Genomic DNA, 24,996 nt, shown 5'->3' on the forward strand with positions numbered 1-24,996 from the left:
TCGCCAACTTCCGTGGGAATGCAGTTGTCAAAATGGAATACAGGTTACAGAAAAATCAGGAGGTTGATGAACGGCAAGAAGGTGGAAACTTGCGCATGACCTCAGGGATATAAAATGACTTTTTGAGCAGCTTGGTCAGGGGGCCATGCAATGGTTTCCACGTCTATTAAAAATCCTCCAAAATATTAACAGAGGCCGACAAAAATGCGGGCATTTTGGGAAAAGTGAAACCGCTGGAAATTTCACGACAGCCTTAGCCTAAATATAAAAGATGACTTAAAAATAAGAAACCATAACGTTGACAGGGTGGCCAAATTCTGGCACAAATAAATCGGCTGTTGAAGCAGTTCAGCTGAAACGCAATGGTGCGAAGTAAGGCGAGAATGTCGGCAAGTATTGAACAAAGGTCAAGTAGGTCCTGTGGCCGACGCCAGCGCTCGGCAGGTGTCAAACGACTGCACGTATTAGCGAGATGCCTGGTCGTCAGTAATTGCAGTATGATTCGGGTCTGAAATATTGGACGCGGACTCCATCACATTGAATACAGTGCATTCTTGGACAGATGGTACCCATTCTCTCGCAATGAGGATGGGAACAAATAGTCTCACGTGCCAGCTGTCACCTTCCTCCTACTGCCAACATTCCTTTCCCGCCGTAGTTGCTTAGCTTTTATTGGGTTCGGCTGCTAATCACGAGGTCTCAGGATCGAATCCCAACCACGGCAGCCGTATTTCAATGGGTGTGAAATGCGAAAACCCGCATACCTAGGGTTAGGCGCACGTTAAAAATCCCAAGTGGTCTAAATTATTCCCGAATCGTCCACTACGGCGTGCCTCATACTGAAATCGTGGTTTTGGCAAGTAAATCCTCATAATGCGTTATGTAACATTCGTTAAGGATGTCCTGGGCAGTCGCACAACTCTTGAATACAATTAAGTGTCAAGAGTTGCGCGTGAGGTCTTTGAATATGTCACCACCACCACCACCACCACCACCACCACCACCATCATCATCATCATCATCATCATCATCATCATCATCATCATCATCCTGGTTACGCCCACTGCAGGGCAAAGACCTCTCCCATACTTCTCCAACAACCCCGGTCATCTACTAATTGTGGCCCTGTCGTCCCTGCAAACTTCTTAATCTCATCCACCCACCTAACTTTCTGCCGCCCCCTGCTACGCTTCCCTTCCCTTGGAATCCAGTCCGTGTATAATAGCTGTGTCTTACCAGTACTCACCTACGGGGCAGAAACTTGGAGGCTTACGAAAAAGATTCTACTTAAATTATGGACGAGGCAACGAGCTATTGGAAGAAGAATGATGGGTGTAACGTTAAGGGATAAGAAAAGAGCAGATTGGGTGAGGGAACAAACGCGAGTTAATCACATCTTAGTTGAAATCAAGAAAAAGAAATTGGCATGGGCAGGACATGTAATGAGGAGGGAAGATAACCGATGGTCATGAAGGGTTGAATATGTGGATAGCCTTTATGGCGTTCGATAGCTGCTAGTCTACATTGCGGCTATATAATAAAGGCGGAACGGCAACATGGTAGAGAATGTGAAGAACATACAAATCCCGCCTATATTACTGCACAATAATTTTAAATAGCGTTCTTGCTTCACGCACGTGGATAGCCGCCAAAGGAGACTACTTTGGAAACTAACTGCAAGTACTGTATATGTCGTACCCAAGGGTGTACCTGGCCTGGTGGCCAGTAAATGTGACGTAATATTGCGAGCAGCTTCGGCCATAGCATGCTAACGGATGACGACACAGACTGAAGTGACTAGCGCAAGAATGGACAAGAGAGAGACGCTAGAAGGACAAGCGCCCAGCTGGAAGTTTGCGCTTATCCTTGTCGCCTCTTTAGTGTCTTGCGCTAGTCACTTTAGCATGGAATACCAACCAGCCCCCTCTCACACCCTGCGACGACACAGGGACAGTTTGCTCAACTCTTGTTTCGTGACTTTTGGGTCAAGATGAAAAACCGACATATCCATGTATATGTCTTAATACTTAAGCACATCTAGATTTGCAGCTGCGGCGATAGCCCATGAGTGCGCATTGCAAAGTCGCTAGTGAAATAATTGTGTGCACCTTAACAAATTCGATAAGGGAAAATCAAAATCCATCCACGACGGCGTCTCTAGTAGGCGCGGTGCGATGTTCGGACGTTAACAATGTATGCCGATTGAAGAAAGGCTGCCCCGAAGTGCTTCTGACGGTTAGGCTAGCTTCTTTACTCCGTAGAATGAAAAAAAAGAAAAAGAAAAGGAAAAGAGAAGAAAAAAAAAAGGAACCGAATCAAAAGCCCAGAATCAACAATTGCTCGTCGCGAGTAAACGCTGGATGACGAGCATTTTCCAGGCGACGAGCGAATACGCTTGATCAAGAACACTGATAACGCTGGCGGGACAAGCATTGTGGCGAAGTTCAATGCACAGGGATAGCTTTTACTTTTTTTATTTTTGTTTGGATGACGTCATCACGCGTCACCGCGGGAAGTTTGAAAAGTTTAAGGTCAGTACGCCACGTGGTGGCATTCACGCGAACTAAACCCTTGTGTCCAGAAAAGCTGGATACGGCTGCAGGCGCGATATCCAGGAGGCTATCCGTGGGAGCGCCGAGTGTGTTGCGAGGAACTACCATGCGTAGCACTCTCCCTTTTCTATCCCTCTGTCCCTTTCCTTCAAAAAGAAAAAAACATACAGTTTTCGCCACCACCACCACCAGGACGACGTCAATGCAGTATCAGCCAAACTTACGAGACACCAATAAGCGCAATTGTGCAAAATATTTATGGGTGGTTTAAGAGCTCTGATTATCGAAATGACAACCATATCCAAAAGTGTGTGCCTCAAACTGAGGAGTTCGTATGTTCCCTTGCATGTCATAATATACAACGGAAAGAAGTCGTGGATGCATGCTCCGCCTTCGCACAGGGTTAATTACGTAAAGTGAAGAAACGGTGTCGAGCTCACCTGCGGGCACAGTTTCACACAAGTTAAAAAAGAACAATCGTGCAGATCACACGCACTGTGGGAATCGATGTAAGGGAAAGTTTCTGTGCTGGATGCTTTTATTGACGATAATTAGCCGTAATCTTTACGGTTAAGCGTAATTTCTTCGACGTTTAGGCTAACACAAGAGCGGTGAGTTGATGTTAAACGTTACCTTGTGGGCACCAGTGCTGTTTGTCTGCGTCGTACACAAAACACGCATGGAGAGGTGTTTGCGTGAGGCGTTGTTGTGCGCCATTGTTCGTAACTTCCGAGAAGGTTAGCATGGACATTACCTCACATGGAAAATAGCATCGTGGCAGAAGTGTTAAACTGTTAAACGTAGCAACATATTTCGATCGCAAAAAACTTTATTTTAAACAGATATAACTACACTACTTTCACACCAACACATTGAAAAAATAAAGAAAATCACGAAAGAAAAGGGCCTGCACTCCCTGCAAACGGCGCCACAGTATAGCTGAACAATCGTCAAGGCGACGGCGGCACCGCGACTAGCTCGCAACGGTTGCTGGGGGCGTCCTCGACAAACCCTGCGCAGGTACGCCAGCGCTTGAACGCAGGGGAGACCCCAGTTAGCTCCCATACGTCTGGTGTGGTCATCGTGCCAGCGAAACGAGTCCACTTTGAAGTCGCCGGTCACGTGGTCAGCAGGGAACGCACGGTCAACGACTCAGCTTGGATAAGCGCATGCAGCTGAGCAGGTGGCAGCCACACGTGCGGCGATGCACTAGACGACGCGTGACTCCTGTCGTCATTGGGCGCCGATGCAGGCGCACCCCGCCGTCCTGCCGTCTATACTGTGCGGCAAGAACCTGATGGAAGAAGGAAAAAGATGCGATTGCGTGTGACTCAGCCACGAGGACCAGTCGATGTTCTCTTTCCCAAACGGGAAACCTTAAAAAATGTTGCAGCAGGTGAACGCACTAAATCGCAGTAAACAATCTTAGGATGGTTGGGGCTACTCTGAACTGCTAATGATGCGTTCTCCGCAGTTGATCAAATATACTTCGAACTACCTATCATAATTTCAATGTCTTTAGAATGAGTGAAAGATAATTACACTTCTAGGAAAGAAGGTTTGTCTATATGAAGGAGTTCTGCCATAGGAACAGTTATGCACTCAAGAAGCTTTAGAGATCTAGCGTAACTGTAGAAGAATAGGCGGGTCTGGCAATGCACAACAGCAGCATACGCGAACATGGATGAGTACGTATACTCTTCGAGTTACTTCGAACAATCTCTCACGTAATCGTAAATGGTGAAATGAAACGCTATGTCTGATGCTTTCTGCGGTATGCATACGCATTTGCAGTGGAATAGAAATAGGTCTTGTAGAGCTTCGCGGAGATGGAAAAGCAGCTGTACGGAACACGCGAGGAAGGTTGATGAAAGAGAATTGTCATTCACCCAACTGTTGTACGAAGCTTTGAAGGAAACCTTTGACGGTTTCTCCGAAACAAAGCGTCCCAGCTGACAAAAGATTCGTCCTTGTCCGTAGAGAAGGATCTCGGAACCAGCGCATTTTATTGGTGGTCTTTGTACCATTTGACTTAACAAGGAGGTTAGCAGATCGCAGCAAGAAGGTGAATTAATCAACATCTCCAAGCACATGGGCACTGAACATCGGAAATCAGTTCTGCTGAAGCGCACAAGGTCGCGGAAGGGTCATGAAAGGGAAGATTGTCATCCACCCTAATCCATGTGTTTCGATTTATCGATTGAGTAGCCTTTGTGCTGTGTGCACTTAAGCTAGACTTCTGGTTATCTCAGATGATGGAAAGACCACCCCGGAAAGGCGTTGGTACAGGCTTCGATCCGCGAAGCTGGATGAAATTTTCTTGAATTGCGCAGCTTTCTTTTATAGGCAGCTTTTCTGGATATGTAGCAGCTAGCGCCCCAAGTGGCTGCTGAGCGAAGCTTGTGCGTTCTCAGTTGAACGGGCGGGTTTGTCACGAATACCTGAAAGTACAGGGGTAATATTGGGAAAGGCAGGTGACAGAGATGTTCTAAAAAACAAGACACACGAGACAGATGTAGTGATTAGGTTGTGGAAAACTAGAATTTTGTCCTCACAGAGGTTACAGATGCAGCTTTGCAAGCCTATGGAAATGACGAAGCACTTGGCTCGATTTTTCAGGCAAAAACTGTCCCTGTAATAAAACTATGGCCAGTGTCGATATAGCCGGTAAATTACATGCAGTTCGAAAACACCTTTCCATTGATAGCCATCTCGACTTTCCGCAATCAGCGTAGCGCTGTTCTCGAAAGCGATTTTTGAAACACAGTCGTGCAAATGCCCATGACACTTTGATAATCGAAAGATGTTGTACCGTCGGAAGCAGTGACCAAGTGGTTCAATCGCATGTTCCTATGGCTGCATGTTAAAGGGGTAGTGCTTTACTTCCGCGGTATTTACTTTTTTTTCTGCCTCACACGACTTAGTTCTGCAGTCTCCCACCAGAGGACGGAAACAAAAACTCCAGGGGCTCTATTCTGGACACGCATGGCGGCTGCACGGCCGCCATTATCCGCCATGTTTACTCTCTGATTGGCTGTCGAAAGGTCACGTGTTTTGAAATTTGTGCCGGGAAGCGGAAGTATTGCAAAATGCAATTTTGCGTTTTCATCAAGATGACGAAACGTGACGTGGAGCTGCAAATTTTATGAACTAATACATTTTTTTGGTCCTTGGCAGATATATTGTGATGTTAGCGCTTCAAAAAGAATGTGAGCGGTAGCGTGCACAAGCCAGTGCAATGCATCTGCAATTGCGCGAATATGTGGTGGCGATCCAAGATATGCGCCATGCCAGCTTGCTGATTGGCTGAAGGAATATCTCGTGAGGAGCGTCACAGGAAGGGCTGTTTCGTAATCGTCATTTTGACGATGCGTGACGTTGCGCTGGGCCGCCATTGCTGAGATTTTCCGCCATAATTCTTGCTGCGACGAGCCGCGCGAATTATGCTAATGGGCAGCCATATGCAATGGCAGCCGAGAGGAATGCGTATCGCCACATTTTCCCCGTCGTTTGGCGCCACGAAAATCTTTTGTTCAAAACGCGTGCTCATAGTATTTGCATCGCTCTCGGGTGGTGTTGGCATTTGTGTTTGGGGCCATCGTTTTTTGAAAGAACGCGTTTATACGAAATAATATTGGTTGAATATAGCAAACTTTCAGCAATGTTGTCCACTTTTCACTGCTGCATTTGTATTGTAATCGAGATTAATGCCTTTTCGCACAATCAGACGTTATGACAACGGCATCTTTCTAATTTATAAAAAGAAATGTACGCAAGGCGGCGCCTTGAAGTTTCCTCCCGCGGTGCGAGAAACCAGCGAAATGAACAAGAGATGGCAGCGCCGGCGCTTGCGTCGCTCTAGTGGATATCTCTGGCGCGCGCAACGCTATCGGTGATATTCAACCGTCTCTCAGCCAGCCGAGTCGGGCTGAGTCACTTGCGTTTCACGAAATAGCGATAACGAGGCCTAGAACGTGCGCGCATCACCACTGGTAGGTCGCGTATGTTGTCTCAAGCAAGAAAACAAGGGCATTGGCGCCAACATGCGATGACTCATTGCATTTTCCAGGGACACGCATCCTAGCTATTGAAGCAGACGACGGCTTGTACGCAGCAGACGACGGAAGCGAGAAGCGTTTTCGACGGAATAATCATACGCTTTGAGATAGCTGCTTTATTTTTACTGCGGAGGAAAACTGTTTTGCTTTACCGATAACGCTACATTCAGTGCCTTCATTTCAGTTTCTTAGGCGAAACGTCAAGTTGGCGTCACGTTACGTAAGCAAAACTGGGCCACCGGCGCCATTTTGTTTGCGTCGCGCCTACGTCACGCACCGAAGAAAATGGCGGAATGTCCAGAATAGCGCCCCAGGGGCGCTATTCTGGACATTCCGCCATTTTCTTCGGTGCGTGACGTAGGCGCGACGCAAACAAAATGGCGCTGGTGGCCCAGTTTTGCTTACGTAACGTGACGCCAACTTGACGTTTTGCCTAAGAAACTGAAATGAAGACTTTGAATGTAGCGTTATCGGTAACGCAAAACAGTTTTCCTCCGCAGTAAAAATAAAGCAGCTATCTCAAAGCGTATGGTTGTTCCGTCGAAAACGCTTCGCGCTTCCGTCGTCTGCTGCGTACAAGCCGTCGTCTGCTTCAATAGCTAGGATGCGTGTCCCCGGAAAATGCAATGAGTCATCGCATGTTGGCGCCAACGCGCTTGTTTTCTTGCTTGAGACAACATACGCGACCTACTAGTGGTGATGCGCGCACGTTCTAGGCCACGTTATCACTATTTCGTGAAATGCAAGTGACTCAGCCCGACTCGGCTGGCAGAGAAACGGCCGAATATCACTGATAGCGTTGCGGGCGCCAGAGATAACCACTAGCGCGACGCAAGCGCCGGCGCTGCCATCTCTTGTTCATTTCGCTGGTTACTCGCACCGCGGGAGGAAACTTCAAGGCGCCGCCTTGCGTACATTTCTTTTTATAAATTAGAAAGAGGCCGTTGTCATAACGTCTGATTGTGCGAAAAGGCACTAATCTCGATTACAATACAAATGCAGCAGTGAAAAGTGGACAATATTGCTGAAAGTTTGCTATGTTCAACCAATATTATTTTGTATAAACGCGTTCTTTAAAAAAAATTATGGCCCCAAACACAAATGCCAACACCACCCGAGAGCGATGCAAATACTATGAGCACGCGTTATGAACAAAAGATTTTCGTGGCGCCCAAACGATGGGGAAAATGCGGCGATACGCATTCCTCTCGGCTGCCATTGCATATGGCTGCTCATTAGCATAATTCGCGCGGCTCGTCGCAGCAAAAATTATGGCGGAAAATCTCAGCAATGGCGGCCCAGTGCAACGTCACGCATCGTCAAAATGACGATTACGAAACAGCCCTTCCTGTGACGCTCCTCACGAGGTATTCCTTCAGCCAATCAGCAAGATGGCATGGCGCATATCTTGAATCGCCACCACATATTCGCGCAATCGCAGATGCATTGCACTGGCTTCTGCACGCTACCGCTCACATTCTTTTTGAAGCACTAACATCACAATATATCTGCCAAGGACCAAAAAAATGTATTAGTCCATAAAATTTGCAGCTCCACGTCACGTTTCGTCATCTTGATGAAAACGCAAAATGGCATTTCGCAAAACTTCCGTTTCCCGGCACAAATTTCAAAACACGTGACCTCTCGACAGCCAATCAGAGAGTAAACATGGCGGGTAATGGCGGCCGTGCAGCCGCCATGCGTGTCCAGAATAGAGCCCCAGCCTTAGATTCGATTATTTTTTACAGTGTTGCTGCTGAAGCTCTTGCTCATCTCCTGACTGGAAGCTTACCATTATCAATGAAAAGGAAGGTGTACAATCAGTGCATTTTACCAGCGCCGACATATGGGGCAGAGTCTTAGAGATTGACAAAGAAGCTTGACAAAAAGTTAAGGACCGCGCAAAGAGCGATGGAACGAAGGTTGCATGACGTAATGTTAAGAGACAGAAAGAGAGCGGTTTGGATTCAGTGAGCAAACGGGCGTAGATGATATTGTAATTGACATCAAGAGAAAAAAAATGGAGTCGGGCAGGTCATGCAATGCGCCGGTTAGATAACCGTTCCGCCATTAGGGTTACAGAATGGGTACCAAGAGAAGGGAAACGCAGTCGACGATGGCAGAAGGCTATGGTGGAGCGACGAAATCAGGAAATTCGCGGGCGCTAGTTGGAATTGGTTGGCGCAGGACAGGGGTAATTGGAGATCGCAGGGAGAGGCCTTCGTCCTGCAATGGACGTAACACAGGCTGATGATGACGATGAAAACACATTCAGTATCAACCTATCCAAGTTGAAACTCCGTTGCGGCTGGTCTTTAAACGGGACACACATGGCCATATGTACTGAATACTTTAGTTTCGAAGCGACCTCGATCCTTCGGACGGTATGGAGTGCGAGTCAGGGCTTTCTGAATTCGCGCATGCACTTGAAGTTTGCCACACGCATCCAGATGTATATATGTGCCTGAGAGCATGGACAACTCAGCTGAGTTTCTAGATTTTTCTCACGACTAATGAACCGCAAAAGTAGTTGCAGAATATTTAGCATGCCTCCTAAAAAAACAAAATGACTCTTTCAGTCGCGTTCTCCTGGGTGGCGTGTTCTCTTCCATTTTCTACTGTATTCAGTGCGCCCACAGGAAACGCTGTTGATGTGGCTGTTGACACCGCAAAGGCAATGTCAGCCAAGGCACAACGCCTAGGCTAACAAACACGTATGGGTTTCCTTTGTGGCTTCGTTCTACAGTCGGGTGGCTAACAACTTTGCCTTCCTTTCGGTCCTTTGAGGACACAGTGACAGTGACTCGTAGCCTCCACAAGGCGATACTATCTTTGTAAGACCATCCTTGACCACCACGTGGTCTAGCGACTGGTCTCGCGGAAGACTACAAATTTCGAGGCAAAAGTGGGAGCAGCGACTTTGAGCCTTCGCGTATTATATCCACGGTGGACCGACAACGCGCTGCAACACTTTCTCCATCACTTCATTCTTAAGTTGGCATGCTTGTTTTTTTCTTTTCCAAAAATTTACATATCAGTTGTATGCTTGTCGTATTTCCATTTCTCATTCTGTACTCTTATATCTATAACATGTATTCTTCTCCCATCCATGACTCCAGGTATTATGTGTCTTTTATACATCGTGGCCGTCTATATGGTTCAGGTCTCCGTAGGATTGTGAAACAGTAAAGAAAGCCGCAGCCTCTTGCTTTCCTTTTCGACATCGAACTTACGAGAAGTTACCAACGGTATTGTCCGCTCTTTACCTCACTACATCCACCCTAAATATTGTTTCCATATTACTTAGTTACAAAGTTGTAAACTTCGTGCAGCTTTATGCGTTGTATCTTCTTTTTGTAAGATTTCAAGTTGTATGTGACTGAAAGAAAAGACGGAATATGTGAACCAGAAATATGCTCTTAACAGTCCATACATTTATACATTCTCTGTCTTCTAACAGCTTCGACTGTAAAGCCAAATTTCCTAATTCTGGGTGACACATTGGCTTAAACGAGCAAATAGCCGACCTGCAACCACAGTGACTCTTAGGAGATACGATGGCGAAAATGGAATAGTAATAAAAGAGGCCGAACAATGACTGCATTGTTTCAGCTGGACTGGTGTTTGGCTTACCTCGCGTGTAGCCTCCAAATGCAGCTGCTCAGAGTAGCCACGCCGTCCGTGTCGCCGTCGTTCTCAGCCATGGTGGATTTCAGCATCGTCAACGCGCACGGCGGCGTGTCACGTGGGTGGATGCGTAGCCTGCAGCCGAAGACGTCGAGGCGGTACTCGGCAGGAGTCACGTGGTCGCACTCGACGAAGTGGCCACTCACGGTGGCGGCCGCTTCCGCTCCACGCGTACTCCGATCTCGCGCCCTGCTTTGACAATACGTGAAGGCAATCAACACTGCTGTTAGAATTTTTCTCTTTGATTTTATTTATTCAGACAGGACTTCATTCCAACGAATAATGAAACGTAAATAAAATAGTGTCCTAACACAATACTTGCCACGTGCAATGTGATCACTAGACCATGCGCCATTCACTTTATTGTTTTTCCTGTAACAGTTTGAAGCAATTTCAAGCAATTTCGGCATTTTTTTTTTCGTAAAGCGGCAAAAGCCTGAACTTCATCCTTTGATACCCCGCTTCTTCCTACGTGACTTAGCGTGGTGTCGGAAAAGGGGCCCTTGGGGACAAAAAAGTGTCTTAATGCACGTGTTTTGATTGTTTATTTGCCTTTTCTATTCTTACGCAATTTGTATGGCAGCAGACAGCGGCATCGTATATTCACAGGAGCGCAAATTTAGTGCGTACCCAAAAATGTTGTTGTTGGTGTAATTCCTCTTTATTATTATTATTATTATTATTATTATTATTATTATTATTATTATTATTATTATTATTATTATTATTATTATTATTATTATTATTATTATTATTATTATTATTATTATTATTATTATTATTGGATGCACCCATTTTTTTATACCTGTGTTCGCACACGAGGATGTATCAATACAATAACACTGAATCATGGGCTGGAACCCTTCCTGAAGCAATACTATCCGACGAAGTGATGCCGTTTAGCTGTAAGGAGAGTCGAAATCACCTGGGAAACCAAAGCTACGAAGGAACGAATTGATCAATAAAAATGATAGACGCTATATTCACGCGTGCATGATACAAACCTCCCAATTTGCTTACGGGTTCTCTTTGGCACATATCGTGTTCTTCGCTCCTTCTCCAGCCTTTTTGTAAAAGAATAGCAATGATTGCCCTTTCGGCGGGCTTTACCTTCCTTCTGCCAGACTTGTGCCGATACGAGACATTGCCGAATTCGCACAAGTCTATTCGATGCCCTTAATCGTAAGTCCCTGCATGGCCTTGGGACGTGAGGATTAAGCGATGAAATTTGTTGTATTTAAGGCATATAGCGGAATACGACCGACTGAGTGAGCCCACAAGATCATTTGAGACCTAAACGAGTTTAACAGCTATTTAAAATGCGTTCATAAAAATGTTTAGCAGAACGTTTACGAATTCTCGACTCTGCAGCAAAAAGATTTCTCCCTGGTGTTGATTGCTGTTTTTGTTAGGGCGCGTACCTGAAACGGATAAATGTGATCTGACAATTTATAGCTTATGTTCAGTTGTTCCAGTATTTAAGATTGGTTTGCAGTAGTCCAACTTACAGCTTTGTGGTGTTTTACGGAGTTGTTTAGAAAACATACTCTTTATCCGCTTCATGTTTATAATCGTTTACGTAGTTTATTTGAACTTCGATATCGCTTTCTTTTCTGGAGTTGGAATTGTAATTTTTCTGAATTTAACATTGATTACTTAAATGAAAAATCCTCCCCAGAGAGTCCGGAGGTTCTAATGTTTTTCAATGAAAAGCAACAAACATCAAATTTGGTCCATTTCATGCAAAGCAAAACTAATTCTCCGTTTTCATGAATTTAGATAGGATCGTCTGAGGTTCCGCACATCATGTCAGAACAAGGCGGCAAAACACTGACATTCCTTGGAGTAGCTAGCAATCCAACTTCGCATGTCTGTCATGAATATTGGAGACCAATCTTAACCTTACGCATACGAAATGGAGGATTTCAGCATGGACCATCGCATGGACACCTCGAATTACATAAAGCAAGGTAGTATGATGCAGCTACGCATTGTCGTGACGTTTGCGAGGCATATGACGTTTTACCAGCAGCAATGCTTCAAGGATAAAATTTAATTCTGCGGTCTTAAATGCCGAAATTCCAATCTGATTATAGGACACGCCGCAGTGGGGGTCTACAGATTAGTTTTAACCACCTGGAGATCTTTGCGGAGCGCCCAATGCACGGTACACGGGCATTTTTGTATTTCGCCCCCATTGAATGGCAGCAGCTGCGTCCGGGATTTCATTCCACTACCTCGTGCTTAGAAGCAGAACGCCGAAGCCACTAAGCAACCACGAAGTGGGCTAGCGCACGGGATAGGACGCACGTCAAAGTTGAGGTTAATAAGCAATAGACGTGTCAAAGCCGCAACATGCACAGAAGTTTCATACTCTTCCTCCGAAATTGATAACAATTTACGCAGAGTTTAAGAAGCTGGATAACTGCACATCAGCGCGCCGGCTAATCATGCGAGGGAATAACTTAAAGTGGCATTTAAAGAATTGGCTTAATGATGATCTGCGCATTTAAACATTGCGCTCGGCTGGAATGTGAACGGAAGTGAGCAATGTGTGCGACTGCTGACGCACTTCTTTCTTTTAAATATCTTAAATCTTATAATATTCAGCGTACTGTTATGAAAGTGAATTCATTTCAACCATACAAAAACCATCTGCTAGCTTAACGTGTTACAACATGTTCAATATTGCCCATCAATCGTGGCAATTCTCAATACCACCTGAATAATCGGCTACATTGTCAATTGCTATAACACAGTTATTCCTGATTTGTACTACTCTGTACTACTCAACAAGTTACGCTCTGTTTTTCTTTTCTTTGTGAGACAAAACAACCCGTCAATGGGATTTTTTCACCAGTATAGAAATAAAATAAAATTGGGCTACCCACTGAGGATGTTCCCAGTGGTCCTGATATTTGAAATAGAAAATACCGGGTAGATCGTTACCTCTGTAGGAGTAGGCGCACGGTGAACCTCGAGGCTACCACCGTCTGGTGCCAAGCTCCTTGCATTGTCCTTGGTACTTGCATGGCGTTACACTGAGCCACGGTGTCCTTGGCGCCCAAGCGAACGAGCGGGTACCACTCGGTCCTCAGGAACAGCCTCCTGGGTTGTCCTGTGAGGCTGCCGCAAACTCGTTCATCGACCTTGTACCATGGCTTGAGCACAAGGTCCCGACTGTCGGGGAGGACGTCCTCGATGGCCAAGTTGCTGAACGCGTAGGACACGTCATCCTTGGCCCCATCTGGTAGTGCGGCGAGAGCAATCGAGGAAGGCGTTTTGCGGGATGGCGTGCTTGACAGGCAGCCTTGGAGCAGACGGTGAATTTCAATGCCTGCAGATACACGGATGCCCATGACTGGTAGAGGACGATGCCGTTCCTTACTGCGATGGTTCTAAATGCGTCCGCCAAGATTAGCTGCGTGCTCGAAAGCGCGAGGGAGATTCTCTTTTGTCGCGTGGGCCTCGCGTGCCAGCGCGCGAGAGAGTCGCCTCCGTGTCGTTCTTCTTTTTCCTCTCTTCCATTTCTAAACCTTGTTTAGCGAGTCATGTCGGTCGATTTAGGCACCACTAGCCTCCTTGAAGTACTTGGGTTCAGCGGGAGCAGTGGTAAACCAAGCATGTCCGCAATATGCATAAGTAAGAGGCGATTGGAGGATTGTTGGAAGAAAAGTAGGGAAACGACAAAAAACGGAGACGTACAAAAGCACAGTTCGCAATAGGGGATCAGAAAATGTGGTTGTGGGATTTCACAGAGTTCTTTTTTCCTTTTTTTTCTTTTTTAACCCATGTAGGACTTTAGGCAATAAAATAGCAAGGGCTTGGTGGCACAACCCACCGCCCCGTTCCAAAGGGGACGCTCATAACATCCATCCATCCCCCTACTGGTTCCAGGACTTACTTTTGGAAGTGCGGTTGTTTGCTTGAACTCAGGGTTACAATCAGGACTCGATGACAACCAAAGGCCAGTGGGACGCCTCGTATTGGGCGCTCACCAGAAGACTACAAATGAAGATGTGCAGTGTGATATGGGCTGGACAGCTTTTAATGTGAGGGAAGCTCACAGCAAAATTGAATATGAAGAAGGACTGAGGAATATGTAAGAAAGTAAACGGGCTGGGAGAGTGTTGAGGTATATGGGCATGAAAAACATTGATTCTTAAGGAAAAGAACTCGGAAGCTTACCAGCAAGTATGCGGCCTCTAGGGTGAGCAACACAGCAACAAAGAACGTCAAGCGGAAAGTAAGCGAGGCTGAAATAATCCTATGGGCGGCGGCAGTGGAAAAAAAACCTGTCATGAGTAACTACTTAAAAGGAAAAAAACGAAATCAGGGAAGAAACAATTTATGATAACTCAAAGGGAAACTCATTACTTTTCGATGCGAGATAGGGATGCCTTAGAACACGCACCGATAAAGCGAGATATAATTAAGAAGGAACAAGAAGCATGTGCTTGCTGAGGTAAACCTAGAGAAACGATGGAGCATGTTTTATTAGAATGTGAAGACGTCTGCCCAGCGGTAGATTCAGGCACCACCGGCTCCTTGAAGCCATTTTTCCGCGAGAGCAGGGGGAAAGTAAACATGTCCGCAGTCCAGATTGGTAAGAGTCGATTTGATGATTGGTGGAAGAAAAGTAGGGAAACGACGAGAAACGGAGACATACATAAGTAAAGTTCATAATAGGGGGTAAGAAAATTTGGTTATGGGAATTCATCGTGGGGTTTTTTTTCTGTTTCTTTTCTTCTTTAACCTAGGTACGGGACGCTCATAACTTCCATCCATCCATCCAACCTCTTCTTAGTAGACGCCTCGCCTCCAACCGGTAAGAACGGACGGTCGTCTCTCCAGGTTGAGCAAAATCCGTCAGTAATGGCCCCTTACTATCGAAAAAAAAAAGTAAACAACACCTTTCCGGCAGAAATGACTGCAGCCTCTTCTTTCTTTGGGGGTGGTGAATTGGAATCTTTCCACTGCAGGCTTTGCCTTTGTGTTTCAGGCTCGTAGTAGTGGCACCATTATTCGTACCTGATCCCTATTGCACACAAGGAGTTGTCACCTTTATGGTGATACCGGATTAGATGAGTCAAGGTAGCGATGTACCAGTCCGTCTTTTCACGGTGGTTCAAACTCTTGCGCATCGATTTCGCACACAATAGCCGATAACCGACATGTTCATGAATTATGGTCTGACCCGAACCATGAATGATGTTCACACAACCTGCCAATTCATCGATGCTTATCCTCCGTTCTCGACTAATCAGCTCATGAACCTTTGCAGTTGTGTTGGGGCTGATTGCATGGTGGCTTCGGCCCGGCTCGGATGGTCTTTGCAACTTTCTTTTCCATCTCTGAATCGTTCGCTCCAACGATTCACAGTGGCCCATAATATGCAAAGTTCAACGTACACCGCAGCGATACGGCGACTAATTTATTTCTGGGAAACACCTTCAGCTGTCAGAAACCTCGCTGTGGCGACTATGGCGACCATGGCGACCAGGCAAGGACGAGACGACTTCTAGGGCGAAACTTGCATGGTTTATTCAATGGTTGGTGAAAGATAAGAAGAAGAGAATGGAGGGGAAAGGTACATTGTGGGGCCCTTTAAGTAGGGCTACTAAAATTGTAGGCGGGATCTTGCTCACGTCAACGTCACGTGACCCACACTGCGTCTGGTTTTGGAAGGATGGCTGCTCCCACTTTCTCCGGTGACGCGGTTTTGCGGCTGATCCCACTTTCTCTGACGACGTTGTTTTGCGGCTGGTCCCACTTTTTCCGGTGAGCCTTGATGGGCTCGCCTCCACAGGTCGCATTCGGGAGGTGAAGTTGTAAGTCCTCGTCGTCGCATTGTAGCAGGTTCTACTTTCGATGGGCCTTTCTTCTAAGCGGCGTTCATTCTCGTAAAGTGCTGACAGTGCATGGAAGGGGTCCCTCTTTGAGTCGCACCGTTTGTGAAATGGGTTCTCCCGCACACACGCAAAATGGCCTGTGAACACTTCGGGGCGTCCGCTGGACCGGCATTTAGGAGTCCATTCTTTGTTTCCATGAGGCGTGGTGGTCGAGCATCCTTTTTGCCCGGGTTGCTTCACGCCAACCGCAACAGTATCCTGCATCGGTGGGACAAAATTTCCCGGAGAGGTTGCGCTCAAGCGAACGTGTTTCAAGCCGTCAAGTCAACGCAGTGATAGCGGTGAGCGACTTTTTTTTTTTCTCGTCGGCTAGCCAGAAAGCGTCGAAAACACTGGAAGGTCAAACTTCACTCGACCAGAGAAAATGAACGCGCACTGAAGTGCACCACGCGGTGCTCAGGGCAACACGAGAAAAACGCATGCGCTCTGGTTGGCTCACGTAGCCCACGGGTAGCGAGAACTGGATTCTATCTTGCGCAGTGTTGAAGGTGAAGCGGGTCTTGTGCATTTAGTTAGACATATCACTTTAAACATTACTCATTAAAAACCGCAGTTTAGGCGAATGATCGACTGCGATATAAAAACAAAAATCACACGAAGCAATGTACGTAGTTTTATGGACAAGATAAACTACATGGATCATTTTCTAACTTACGAAAGAATCATGGTGGGACGCGCGCAGAGACAAAGATAAGCCGACGATAGTCACGCTCCTGAACACGCCAGCGCACCTGCAGCACTCTCTGCCACAACGACGGCGTGATAAGGTGCGCAGGCAGTGGAGAGTGAACGCTTCGTGCGTCCTGTCGCTTCACTACGTCTCAGAAACTTACATTGTTCGACCTCCAACGCTAGAACAATTTTGGCTCGCCCTTCACTTTGGAAGTCCCCGCTGTAATCACTTGTCACATGCGGCGCGCAGGACGCCTATGCGCTAAATAGAGAAGCCCGCGCGATCTGCGATGCTCTCCGCCCCCATTGCGAGCCCTGTAATGTGACTTGCAAAATAGGGCGCGCAGGAATGCAGCGAACATCACGGAAACGCACTTCTCACCTCAAATTTGCGAGCTTGCCCTCCCATCCGTAGGCATACTCTCGGAGCATATCTCACCTCACGCGCACTGCGACCGCTCAATCTTGTCTCATTTGGACTTTATACGGAACATCAAGGCGGAGACGAAATGCGCCTGGAATGTTCATATATAATTCCTATCGCAACAATAAAAGAAATTTTGTCTCCATTCCGGCCTGCGAAAGTGTAAATCCAGCGAAGCTGTTAAAAACCACCACTGCAACTGCTGAGGATCGTATGCAATGTTTTATTGCTCGATTCCTCCTGTGGCGCGTTATTCAGCCACAAGGAAATGTGAACCTGCGGATTTTCCCAGTGCTGGAATCCCATGGCAATACGACCAGCGGCAGCAGGCCGCCATAAGTCGTCTCGCCGTTTCTTTTCTCTTTGGCGCTCCTCGTATTCACGCTGCTCATTGGGAGTACTAACTATGCATTGCCTTCCCATAGCGGTGGTGCGACCACAATAAACTAAGTTGCAAGGCTGCTTATTTTATATATGAAAGGATAGTGACGTCGCACCCCACGGCTAAAGTTGCCCTCGCTGCTGCCGCTTGAGCAAGAGTACGCTTTAACCGGCAAACGTATGCGGGGAGCGCTGCGTTCTTCGCATTGTTAGCAGGAGCGCGTTATCATCAATGACGTGGTTTGCTTGCTTCCTTTATGCTTGTTCTTTTTCGAAACGGATGCTGTGTTGTATGTTGGATGCGTGATGTGATATGAGCTTGTATGCACCTCTCGCTTCAATTGATGAAGAGTCTTTAGAGCGCAGCTCTTAGGTGCCTGTTCCTGCGTTGAGTGTCGGCGTGCTCGGCGTAACCTAAGCGGGGAAAGAACGACGGCGATAGCACAGAGAGCGCGAGGAGGGAAGTGGAGGAGGAGGTGCAGCTGAACCATGAAGGGGAAAGACGTGGAGAAGGGTGCGGCGAAAGCGTGAGAATAAAAGCGTAGTGCCACACACGACGGACGCGGCAACGACGGCCACTACGTGATCGCACTAGAATAGGGCGGCGTCGTCTCTTCACCGATGACGCCATCGAGAAGGCATACGGCGAGCGGGTCGACGTATACCATATACGGAACCAAAGCACTGCGTGAGCGCAGGTCCGTCTGCGGCGACTGCTGTGAATCTCGCCTACGCGTCACCCACGCGCTGCCTCTCGTGATCTCCCTATCAGCGAGGCAGTCGCACCACACTTCGATCCGTTTGCAATGTGCCGCACGACACAGAGTGGCGGCGCCAGCCACGCTACCCACAGCGTTATCTCGCTAATATAATCCATGCACCTATATAATAACACAAAATATTCTCATGCATACTTCTTTCATGCATAGAGCTGCGCTCAAGTTTCGCATTAGAGAGTATCCTCGCGAAAAACTTCCGAAGTACTAATGGCTAATATTTTCGGTGTAAAATAAAGAAATAAATCATCTACTATGTTTTATTGCGCCCTACCGAAATTAGCGTATAGGCTGGGAGCTGGAACCAAACGAACGCCGATAGCTCACGGTGCGTGATGAACGCGCGTTGAGGAGAGTGCGGTCTTCAGTCCAGGACCCCCGAGGCTCTGTCTTCACCCGCGCCCGCCACACGAGTTCACTTTGGTCACGTGGGTGCCACTATAGGAGTATGGAGTTTGTGGTGGGGGACGGAATTGGGGAAGGGCCGGGGTGAGGTGTGTTCTTCAGAAATGCACGGTTGTGTGAATAAAGGATGGGGTAATGGTCATAATGCGGACATTTGTAGGAGTGCAGGGTGGGACGCATTGCGTAAAAGAGGATTACATAGGAGAAGGTGCTCGTAAATGTCGGCGACTAACCGTATCGTCTTGTGTGAGAGATTCTGAACACGCTAAGCAAATTTGGTCATAGAGGCGGTATTCCTTTCGACTAGTGTTTTATTGGGAGAATATAGGTTTCACCTTTATTGCAGCGCCCTCTTTTTTCCGGTCCTCGGCGCCGCGTGTTCTAGCTACAGCGTGTGCGCGCTGGTTACCGCAACGAGATTCGTGTTCGCTGGTCCATACAATGATTATGTCAGGTGTCATTGGTTATACGTTCTGGAAAATTCTTTGGACCTCCATAGTATTGCGGGTACAGGAATAATTTCTGCTGGTGGATTCTAAATATTGTAACCGGGTAAACTTTTTGATCTCTGTATGTTTGAATCTTTATCTCTATATTCATGAGAAATTAGTCGAGGAAATACTGTAGTGACTGCATAAAATAGCAACACAATTACAAGGAAAGCTTCCCCTTTCGCAGAAATAATTGGAGATGGATTGGGAAAAGTTCCTATTGCTGTAGCCCAAACAGATGTTAAAAGCGGGAGCACAACAGCACAACACAAGATGAACGCAAGATTGCCAAGCTTTCGTCACAAGTCGTTTTCGTTTAATGGAAAACGAATCGGAAAATCAAAGTGATCAAAAGGCTACAGTTTATTACTAATGTAGTACAATGCAGTCCCTATGAGACCGGGTCTTCCCATGTGTATGCTAATCTTATCAACTTAGGCATACAGGCGGCGAAGCTGCATCGCGGTTTTCTCTGGTATTCGGAATGGCTAGGGGATTGTTTCTGGCTATTTATTGATGATTCCGTACCGACGCGTCGGTCATACGGCCGCGCGCCGGTTCTCAAGCCAGCTTTGTTGCTGCACCACGCTGTCGCAGCCGTCACAACTTAAAGCGTACTTCCGACGCGAGGGCAATGATACGCCACCTAAGAAGCGATATCACACATTACTGGCTAAAAAGACCGCTCATCGAAGTTGTTGTTCTTACTCCAGGGAGGAAAGCTAGCTCCTATTTTATAATCACTGATACTAACCTTCCAAATAAAAAAAGCATGTACTACGAGTCATGTTGTGCTGCTGACACTTCTTTGAAGGACATTTGTTAGCGAGCAGAACCCCTCACACCGTCAGCTTTCACCATCGGCACCTGAAAACGCTGCTGGAAATTTCTTTAATAGCGCTATCCAAAATTAAGTTTTGGGAAGGGACACCACGAAGGTTGATAATGAAACTGCACATCGTCGTGTAGGACACGATCCCTGGTTCCAAGAATAATGTATATGTACAAATACTATGAATGTTTTTAGTGACTAGCATTATCTGTCTTCGTTAAAGAAAACTATCGATATTAAACTAAAATAAACTCCGTGGTTTTATGTGCCGTAACCCTATTCTCATTATGAGGCACGCCATAATGACTCCAACTGGTGAATAAATTTTGAGCACCGGCAGTTCTTCAACTTGATCCGAATGCGCGGTACACGGGCGTTCTTGCATTTTGCCGCCATCGAAAGCGGTGTATATCTAACCGGCAGTGATATTAGTAATAGTTGGAATGTGGAAGCATAGTCACCACCGCACTATGAAAAGAAGCACGTGCAGGTAAAATTCCCTTAAGATGAATTGCATGGTGGCCTGGTATCCATAGTAAGTGAACTAAGCAGAAATGATGTGAAGCTTAGGAATAACATGTGTTGAAAGAGGCCTTATATGTGGCCTTGGCCACTGCAATGTATTCGAAAGTAGAATCTGTCATAACAACTATTGTTGCAGTTTTATGTGTAATTTTCATAAAGCTAAAATCATATAACCAAGTGCTGTGCCTAAAGAAGTGCGCGACAAGTCAGGAAGACGAAGCTTATAAGATAGGCTAGTCTAGAGAAGATGAGTTCATTCCTGCCACTGCCTGCTCTTCACATGTGGAAGCTTCGGTCGCTTTTCGAAAGCACTTTCGTAGGGTTTGGTGGCACAGCCGTGAAATGAGGTCAATCTAATCTTCCAGTCACGGATACTTAAGACATCGGGAGAATTCTTCACGTCGATATACGATTCATCTTTGCGTCTGGCCCGAAATTTCCATCCAAACCCCTTCTTTGCTAATGTGTGGTCAGGAAACCAAGGAAGCCAAAATTCGAATCTGCCGAGATCACCAGGTGAGGAGATTTCACTGGTGATTGATCTGCGCTTTTTGGAGACGATATAAAATGAAAGCTTTCCTTCATCCGGTTCCGACTTCATTTCACGCGTCGAGGCGGTTCAGACTCCAAGTGCTGAGAGTAGACAGGGACACGTGAGCGGACTATGACGTTGCAACAGCAATTGACGTTTATGTCCGCAGAGAACGATGCATTTTTGTTAAATGCTGTAGTGGAAGTTGTGTCGCAAAACTAAAGTCGGACCACCGCCGTTTTAGGAGATGCACGGTGAAACTTCAGCTTATTGGGAAGAAAATAAAGCGCTTTTCTCACAGTCCCTAGGAGTTTAATTCGATTAATTGTCCTTTGCATATAGAGGCCTACGTGCATATCTCTGTTACTTGCTTTAGAATTAAGTCTGAGCGTCCTGACAAATTTTATTGGGGTTCATGCACCATTACTTAGCACACGATAAAGCTTTAGTCGAGAATCGCCAGCTTGTATTTTATAAATAACTTCCCAATAAATTAGGAGGCAATGCATTTGACCTGTATGTTGACGTCACCCTATAGGGCTCTAAATGTTTTCACCTCTTAATGTTTAGCGTGTCTAGCGATAAGCCGGAACCATGTATTACCAAAATGTCATAGCTTATTGATCTTTCTGAGAATTTTACATTTTTGCGGCCGCACGACCTACATAAAAGTTGAACCGGACAGCAAGGTTTTTCTACGTACACCCTGCATACAAATTTCTTTGAAAGCAGGCACAAGCAACTCATCCTGAAAATCTGACGAGTTACGTTCGCATCAGCAGAAATTGTGCTGACATAAACTGGGATGGTATGCAAATGAGAACGTGGAATGTGACTGGTTTATTGCACAAAACAAGTTTGCTGGCAGCGGTGTAGAAAAAAAAGGCATTTGTAGCTTCAGTTTCAATATCGGTGAAGTGCAAGCTGCAGAATGGCAGGATGTTTGAGCTGGTGGCGCAGAAGATGGCCGCAAGTTATAAATGCTGGGCATAAAAGCAATTGTGCTGCGCCCCCACTTTCAGTACGTAACAATTCTCTTCAATTTGTACACTTGAAGAAGGTTGTTTGAGGTTGAAAAATATACCACACCAAAATATTCAACGCAACTTTACGGTCCGACGCTCAAAGCATCGCACCTTTTTATTTGCCGTCGATTTTGTGCTACCTGGGTTCATCCCAAGGTGGGTCATCGAAGGAGAGGTAAAGCAAGTGCTTGAAGTCCAAGTTCTTAAGTTTGTCGAATAACTGCAATATTGAAAATTTTCAGCTCTTGCAAAAAAGTCGCACAGGCGATATCAATGCGCACGAAAGGCAGCAAGCTTCGTGGAGAAAATACAGACAGTTCATACTACGAAAGGTACAATGACCTCTTGGTTGAGAAATAATTTATGCTGAACCCTTGTTTAAGCTACTGTGAGGGAGTTGGTTTAAAAGCGTTACATTTTGGGCAAGTTGGTTGTACATGGTTCTCATTAGACTTTTGCGTGCGCAAAGACAGGAAGTCGATCGAAAAAGGGAGACACAGCATGCCCATGTTGTGTGTCCCTTCTTCGTTCGACGTCCTGTCTTTGTGCCCGCAAATGTCTAATAAGAGTTGGTTTAGTTCCTTTCGATGCAGTGAAGCTGTGATTTCTGTCAGGACGAACAAAATGACAAGTTCCCTTGACGTGACAAAATTTTCAGTTGTTTATCGTGATTCCCACCAATCCAATCACACATATTCAACTGTATACGACAGCATTGGCGAACTTCGGTTCTGGGAATGGAAATATAACAATATGAACTCCCGCGATCCGGCTCACGCCAGCGCCCCAGAATTTACGGCCCGGGCGCAGGCATTGTATATGACCGAGACTCCGTCGTGGCAACGGCTACGTTAACTGCACGGTATAGCCTTCCAACTTTTCACGACATCTGTAGCCGCTGCAGCCTAGAACGTTTAACCTTTCCCCTGTTAATAAATAAATCCCCGCGCAGGTGCGAGGTGCTCCCTTTCGCCTCATCGACTACCCTCTCTACCACTCCTCCAGCTGTAAATTTTGCTTCAAACCAAAAGCACTTTTAATCACATTATGTGGGGGCGCCCGAAGCAACCCACTCCCTTGTTCCTCGGTACATTAATAGGAAGTGAGGAGCAGTGGGAGGCTGCCTTGCGCAGCTGCAGGCGCGATATCCAGGAGGCTATCCGTGGGAGCGGTGAGAGTGTTGCGAGGAACTGTCATGCGTAGGACCCTTCCCATTTTCTCCCTCTGCCGCTTTCCTTCAAAAATAAAAAATATATATATATAGTTTTCGCCACCACCAGCACCAAGACGACGTCAATGCAATATCAGCCACACTTACGAGACAGCAATAAGCGCAAGTGCAAGATATTTATAGCTGGTTTAAGAATTCTGCATATCGAAATGACGTTAAACTTACTAGTTTACCCACAACTGCTGTCGTGTGTAGTAGCAGCGCTTCCTGGCATTCTCAGTTCGCCTTTTCCCTCTCCCGCCATATATATATATATATATATATATATATGCCGCGAGCGTGCCGCGAGCAGCGAGCGAAAAGTGGCAACGCTGTGATTTACTCATTTCGTGACTGCGTCGGTTCTAGCAAAACCACCTGGAAGAAAACGTGGAAGCACTGCCTGATGTCTGCGACCCTATGTCGTCCAATGGAGCCGATCCAAATAACGCCCGTCGCGTTGGCCGTCAGGCTTGTGACAGTGCGCCCTGGCACGGGAACATTGTGTTTGCTTGCCATCGCAATCATGTGTCTATCATGTGTCATGGCTCGTCAGATAGTGTGCCCAGTAGATTTTGTTGAATGGTGTGCTCGTTGAAATGTGCCTGTAGTCGCCTTCTCGCGTTGGTTCAGTCAATCCGTTTGTTTGATTAAGTTGTCCGCAATTTTTCGTGCTCTTCAAAATTGCGTACCTGCCCATCTCCCCATATGGTTTGAAAAACGTAAACATTATGTTAATGGCGTTATATTACCATCGGCATGCCTAAGAAGTGTTGTGATCCCAACAATCGGGGAAAGCACGACGCAAAATGCTAGGTGCGTGCGTTCAGCTTTGCTTAGGATAATCGTCTGTACTCTAAGTGCATACACTGTGTAATACCACAAGATCGTATCATTCCTTCTCAGCAGTATACAGGAGCAGTGTGTGGGGATTTGGGGAATTCGACGCGCCATTGCGCGGGCGCATTTCACCCATGTCTGTAATCCAAGCCACGTCGCCCTTGCTCCGAACCGGTTTTTAACGGTGGCGCTCCACTCGCGATGGTTCGTGGTGAGGGCGGAGCTAGTGACGTCACGGGGTGGCCCCTGGTGGCTACTGCCGTGACGGTACGGCTCTCTTCTTCCTTCGGACAGCACCCGGTACGTACGAAGCTCTCTCTCATCCGCCGACACCTTTGTGACTAGGATTGAGATCACGCACGGTGCCTTTGCCCGTGCGGGGAGCGCGTACCTCGTGTTTTTTCCTATCCCGACGCTAAGCCGAAGAAAGGGTGCCTAGTGCTCGCGCGAGGTCGTACCACGCCGAGCCGCACTCATCGGAGGCCCAAGCCGAAGGACATTGCCCGAGCTCTCGCGAGTTGGCCCATTGGTTATCGCGAGAGCAAGTAGCATAGCCGCCGGGACTTTTCCTAGCGGCGCGTCCCAGCTTGAGCCTGTGCTCTCGCAGCGACGTGCTACAGGCGCCCCTAGCTGTATTTTTCGCCCTTGGTGCGGGACCCCTTTGGTTCCCCGCC

The 24,996-nt window shown here is 46.8% G+C and overlaps 1 protein-coding gene across 2 annotated transcripts; it reads right to left on the reverse strand.

Moving 5' to 3' along the window:
* Positions 1–3,363: 3,363 nt before the first annotated feature.
* LOC139054872 (uncharacterized) lies at positions 3,364–13,738 on the reverse strand. Of its 2 annotated transcripts, none has more exons than XM_070532555.1 (3): positions 13,247–13,738; positions 10,244–10,486; positions 3,364–3,846 (listed from the first exon to the last, which is right to left on the reverse strand). In XM_070532555.1, the coding sequence occupies exons 1-3, from the start codon at positions 13,654–13,656 to the stop codon at positions 3,786–3,788; spliced, it is 714 nt and encodes a 237-aa protein (XP_070388656.1). In that variant the 5' UTR covers positions 13,657–13,738; the 3' UTR covers positions 3,364–3,785. The 2 variants fall into 2 exon arrangements, with proteins under 2 accessions (XP_070388656.1, XP_070388654.1); XM_070532553.1 differs by having other exon boundaries at positions 10,244–10,489.
* Positions 13,739–24,996: the final 11,258 nt, after the last annotated feature.

This window comes from Dermacentor albipictus, chromosome 1, assembly GCF_038994185.2.
Source record: "Dermacentor albipictus isolate Rhodes 1998 colony chromosome 1, USDA_Dalb.pri_finalv2, whole genome shotgun sequence".
Classification (NCBI taxonomy): Eukaryota; Metazoa; Arthropoda; class Arachnida; order Ixodida; family Ixodidae; genus Dermacentor; species Dermacentor albipictus.

What these genes read in the sequence shown, in the direction of transcription:
- LOC139054872 (XM_070532553.1), bottom strand. Translation starts at nt 13,656, where the DNA reads ATGGGCATCCGTGTATCTGCAGGCATTGAAATTCACCGTCTGCTCCAA. An exon ending in GTGCGCCTACTCCTACAGAG is followed by an intron (nt 10,490 to 13,246) that starts GTAACGATCTAC and finishes GTATTGTCAAAG; the next exon opens with CAGGGCGCGAGATCGGAGTA. An exon ending in ATTTGGAGGCTACACGCGAG is followed by an intron (nt 3,847 to 10,243) that starts GTAAGCCAAACA and finishes TTCTTCCATCAG; the next exon opens with GTTCTTGCCGCACAGTATAG.